General features: G+C 41.5%; 1 protein-coding gene across 1 annotated transcript in view; it reads right to left on the bottom strand.

The window, feature by feature from the left end:
• Nucleotides 1-290: 290 nt before the first annotated feature.
• LOC138013442 (centrosomal protein of 131 kDa-like) overlaps nucleotides 291-5,000 on the bottom strand; it is a 35,872-nt gene continuing 31,162 nt past the window's right edge. Inside the window, exons 26-29 of the mRNA XM_068860528.1 lie at nucleotides 4,220-4,374; nucleotides 2,883-3,011; nucleotides 2,142-2,202; nucleotides 291-658 (exon numbers count right to left, since the gene is read on the bottom strand). Coding sequence (XP_068716629.1) covers nucleotides 590-658; nucleotides 2,142-2,202; nucleotides 2,883-3,011; nucleotides 4,220-4,374 — 414 coding nt within the window. The 3' untranslated portion in view covers nucleotides 291-589. The remainder of the gene's footprint in view (nucleotides 659-2,141; nucleotides 2,203-2,882; nucleotides 3,012-4,219; nucleotides 4,375-5,000) is intronic.

Raw genomic sequence — 5,000 nt, 5'->3', positions numbered from 1 at the left:
TAACGCTGTTGTTTGTGTGATTGCTTGACACACAAGAACACGAAAGTAGAGCAAGTTCAAATTTATGTTGAAAATGGACCTGTTCTTTACCTTCGCTCACCGTAGTCTGTAGATAACACTGTCCACAATCATGGTCTGGACTTAATTTTTCCGCACTCTAGCATATAGTAAATTTACAGGTTTCTATGAGCAACATCGCTCTCTTTTGTAATCGCAAAAAGCAAGGGGTTTAGCATGGGTTAGACTTCAAACAAATAAATACATTTATGCCAAATCTGAAAAGGGTGTCAGGCTTATCAAATTTTAATAATTTCGCAGACAAAAACCTTGTCAGATGTTCTTATAAATAACAGAGTTCAAAAGTTTCCAGCTTTGTTAGCAATCAGCATGCTCATCGTTGTCTTCACAGATAATGCATATTTCGAATTGCAGATAAAAATTGTGTCGATGCCTTGTTGACTTCGAACGAGTTCGGACATCTTCGTGTTTCCGCGACCAAACGGTGCACTTCGTGAATGATGAAAACCGATGAAAACCGCGGGCGCGGTTTAGACCACAGGCGCATTTGTAAATTTGTGAAGATGGTGCTTCAAGATAGCAGCTTCTTCCTCTGTTCTTGTAGTAAGAATTCCAAATGTTCTGCTCTTTTCATGGCGGCCTGTGCAAAACCAAACATTACCGCTGTTTTACAACTGTCAAGGGGGAGGAGGATCAAGAATTTAAGTAAAATTGTACGTATTGAAACAATAATTCAAATCGTTTCTACATCACTAATTCAACGACATTATCTACTAGAAACAGGATAAAAAATGTTACAACCCATGATCAGTTTCAGCGACCTTATTATCAGGCGGCGGCTACCGACTGAAAGACATCTTTTCGAATTTCCGATGAACTAACGAAAGTGTGATAAGGTCTCTCTGATTTTTGGCCTTTTCCTTTTCCATATCTCCTCTATAGGAGAATCTTTGCTCACATCAGCACAAGGCTGCCACGAATAAAGTGCACTGAATTTTTGAAAGTGTATTAATTGCATAATGGCGGAGCAATCTCTGAAAATTCCTTTGCGATGTTGCAGGGAATCTCTGAGCAAAGATGCTTTGAAAATTCGAAATTTTATAAAGAATATATGGGGCCATTAACGCTTTTGCCCCCACCCACGAATTTATCATGGCAGTTTTTGATGGCTAATAACCGGCTCTTTATCGAAAATTGGAGATTTAACTCTGGGCCCGGGCAAACTGCTTCAACATTTCCTTCAACATCTGTCCGAGTTTGTTGAACAGTTCCACCCCCCCCCCCCCCCTTTCAACCGTGTTGCAACATGTTGAAACTAAGTTGAATCGATGTTGAATGAATTTAAAAGCATTTAAACTTTGCTTCCACAACCATTCAAGATTTCTTTTGTTTTCGCGAATGTTGAGTGAAGTTGAATGTGCCTGCATCCGTCTTTCAACATTGTTGGTTATGAGAGTGCGCACTAATCGGTCTCTCAATGACATATGATGTCCGTATCCAGAGTAACAACTGCGGATGCAGCCTGGGACTGAATACAAGGCCTCCCGTGAGCTGTGTTGAATCAAATGTTGGATGGCCTGTTGAAAGCGTTTTCCCACCTTAGCAATCAACATCGTTCAACAAAATCGAAAGCCGGCATGTTGAAGCAAATGTTGAAGACGTTTGACCCGGGCTCTAAGTTTACTTTTGAAGTCAATTTGTAAAGAAAACTTTCTAAGCAAGGACCAACGTAACAAAACAGAAGCACTGGATCCTGGTGAAGGACCTTATCAGGTCGGTAGTCATTGCTTGTAAAACCCTGATGAAGAAAAGACAGTTCCTTTCGAAATATTGGCTTTTTTTAATATATTCCTTCACCGTTATATCAGCCTTGCTCTTTTTAGCTTTTTATAATTTGTAAATAGCATGATGCATTCTGTGGGCAAACTTGTAAAAAAGTAAAAAAACTATGTTAATGCAACAAATGTAAACAATGACATGAGCAAAGATTCCCTTATTTTCAAGCACGCAGGGTTTTGTTATGCTTTGCAATGGTGCGATCCGATTGGTTGATATACGTTGACGGTCTTGGGTGTATGGAAAAGTATCATCATGATGACATCAAGAAGCTGCTATGCCGTTACCTGATGTTGCTCGCGTAAGGTTTTCATCGTCTCTTCCTTCTTGGCAATGGCCTGCTTAACCCTTTGAAAGAAAACAAGACAAACTGCAACGTCATCCGAGGCAGGTTTGGCAAAGTGGCCATAGCGCTCGACTTCTACCATTACGGAACCTTTGCGATTCTTTTGTCTTTTTGTTTTGACTCTTTTTTGGGTGAAGGGCTGGCGTAGTGGTGAGAGCACTCGCTTCCTACCCGTGTGGCCCGGGTTACATTGCAAGACTCGGCGTCATATGTTGTGGGTTGAGTTTGTTGGTTCTCTACTCGGCTCCAAGAGGTTTTTTCCCGGATATTCAGGTTTTCCCCTCTCTCAAAAACCAGCATTTGATTTAATTTGAGCGGGTAATTTGCTGATATCAGTTTTCAGTGTCCCCAATGAGTGCTCCAGTGCTTGAAGACTAGACACTTAAATAAAGTTCATTTCCTTCCTTTCCTTCCTTCCCCTTCAACGCAAATTCCTACTTAATCTCGGAAAGATATTTATTTACGAACATGAGTTTGGAAGAAGAGGAAGGTTGGGCAGAGAAAGAAATTTCTCCTTACGGGATGAACGAAAGGCGAAAGGAAAAAGAATACAGAGGAGGAGAGGACTTCCCCATGCCTTACTGAATCCAACATAACGGCTGGGCAAACATCTTAAGTGTACACGCGCTACCTAATCAGACGCTTGATAATGATTTCGGGATACTGAGCAGATTCTACTGACCTTTTGTGTACTTCATCCATTTCCTGTTCTTTCTCTCGAGTAATTCTCTCTATTTCTAGTCTGTGTCGAGCTTTCATTTCGCTCAGTTCGTTCTTAAGCCGTTTGTTGTCCTCATCCGTCGTCACTAGCCTGGGAGACAGAAAAACAAGTCGAAAAAAAATAGTGGAAAGTCGTATACTTTAATTTAGCCTTTCTTGGTACGTCACGCAGTGGAAAGATTCCGTGACCAATCCAAAAAAAATGTCACGCTTTGAAAACTCTAAACCTCTTTCCTCTGCGGGTTTTAATCATGTTCATTATTATTCAATGGAAACGGGAGAGGATAATCATTTCAGAAGCTTGGAAAGAGCCGCGGAGGGTGCTACCTGTAGCTTTCTCAGAAGAATGATTGCCTCGGGGTAAACTTCAAACGCGTACGATCTTTATTACGGAGACGGTTTGACTACAAATAATAGAAAATCAACAAAACGACAATCGAGAAAATATAATAAAAGCGAAATTGAATGAAACAATCCACAGAAAAACGCACTTACAGACATTTCCCGATTTGAGCGGAGCAGTTAGCTTACAATAAAGCTTCTCGATTGGATTCACTCTCTTCTTCTGATTTTACTCTCGCTATGTTATTCCTCTCTCGCGTAAGTTTTCGCCTCAAGTATTTAATTGTGCATACTTAACACCGAGGGCTACACAGGGTGCGAGTATGTCAGAAATGACCTTAGTTTAGCTGCCAAAGAAAGGTTTCGCAAGGGAAAGAACGTGCTTAACGTGCTTGCGCGCACCGAGGGGAGAATGCTACACAACCGATTCGAAACCCATGGTCGAGCTTCGAATCGAGTCGCTTTGTTTCCGACATCGAAGGAGCATGCGTTACTACTTTCGTTTCATGTCAGCTGCAAAGTTAGTCTGAGAGAGGGAGGCCAACCGAAATGGATATCCTTTGACGCGATCACACATGCACTATTGTCAGAGCAAGGAGGCAAAACACAGCGGGTTTCAATTGAGTGTCGAAAGTAAATAGTGAATTACTTTGGTTTTGCATTACTTCACTCAGTGATTGGTTCAAAGTTCTCGCACCACTTTTTCAACCAATCAGAAGTGAAACCAAAACCACGTGGCTCGTGCGTGCACATTTCCCCGCGCTTTGTGTCAGCTACGTGTAATTACTTAGAGGCTTGATTGGTTTACTGGATTGTCTCCGTCCTTTTTGATTGGCCAAAGTAATTACTTTGGTTTTGGTTTTACGACACTCGATTGAAACTCGCTCTGACTTCCCAGGAATGAGAAACGCACAATTCCAATTGCTGAAAAGCTTCCTCGTGTTTCGAATGACAAACCTGTCTGCAAATTCTTGCCGGATGATATCTGCAACTTTTCCTCTCTCCTCTTGCAGTCGTTTCGCCACCTTATCGATATCCTCCATTTCATCATCCTTTTGTTTTAACATGCTTTTTAAGCGCGCATTTTCGCCCTCCACTTCAGAAAGATGGCCCTTTATTTAAAAGACAAGAAAAAAAAAACTTTTAGGAATACAAATAAAGCTGCGTGTAAGTTGAACAAAAATTGCCAAGTGTAACATGTCCCATCTAAACCTTACTGTCAGTTTTGAAGTTGGCGCCACAATCATTGCGGCGAAAAGTGGAAGGCGCAACCCTTCTCCCACTCTGAAACGAGACATTTTTCTTGCAACTTTGTGCACAACGTAGTATGGTATGGGCCAATCAGAAACTTCAGTGTTATCAACGTTAGGGCGACAAATTACAAGAAAGAAAAAGAAGTCGTTGCCTACACATCAAAAGGACCCTTCACATTCACTTGAAGCCACATGACGTAAAATCATCAAAACATATTATGAAGTGTTAGGAAGTCGACCCCGAGCCACCCTCCTTGAGTCTACCGATATCCAACAGAATGAAGCGACAAGCTCAGCCACTGACATATGTCTAGAACGTCACAATAAATAAAGCATAGGCATTTTGAATTGATGCTTAGACCTAAGCGCTGCACGGGGTCATGCTAATTCTTGTTTCCTTTAGAACTGGAGTTCAACTTTGTAGCTTTTCTATCTATTTCAGGGGTTCTCTCTTTCCAACGATGTACTGGGCTCAATACTACATC

The sequence above is a fragment of the Montipora capricornis genome, chromosome 8 (genome assembly GCF_036669925.1).
Source record: "Montipora capricornis isolate CH-2021 chromosome 8, ASM3666992v2, whole genome shotgun sequence".
Taxonomy (NCBI): domain Eukaryota; kingdom Metazoa; phylum Cnidaria; class Anthozoa; order Scleractinia; family Acroporidae; genus Montipora; species Montipora capricornis.
The sequence above is the reverse complement of the archived record's forward strand: the minus strand, read 5'-3'. Positions and strand labels throughout refer to the sequence as shown.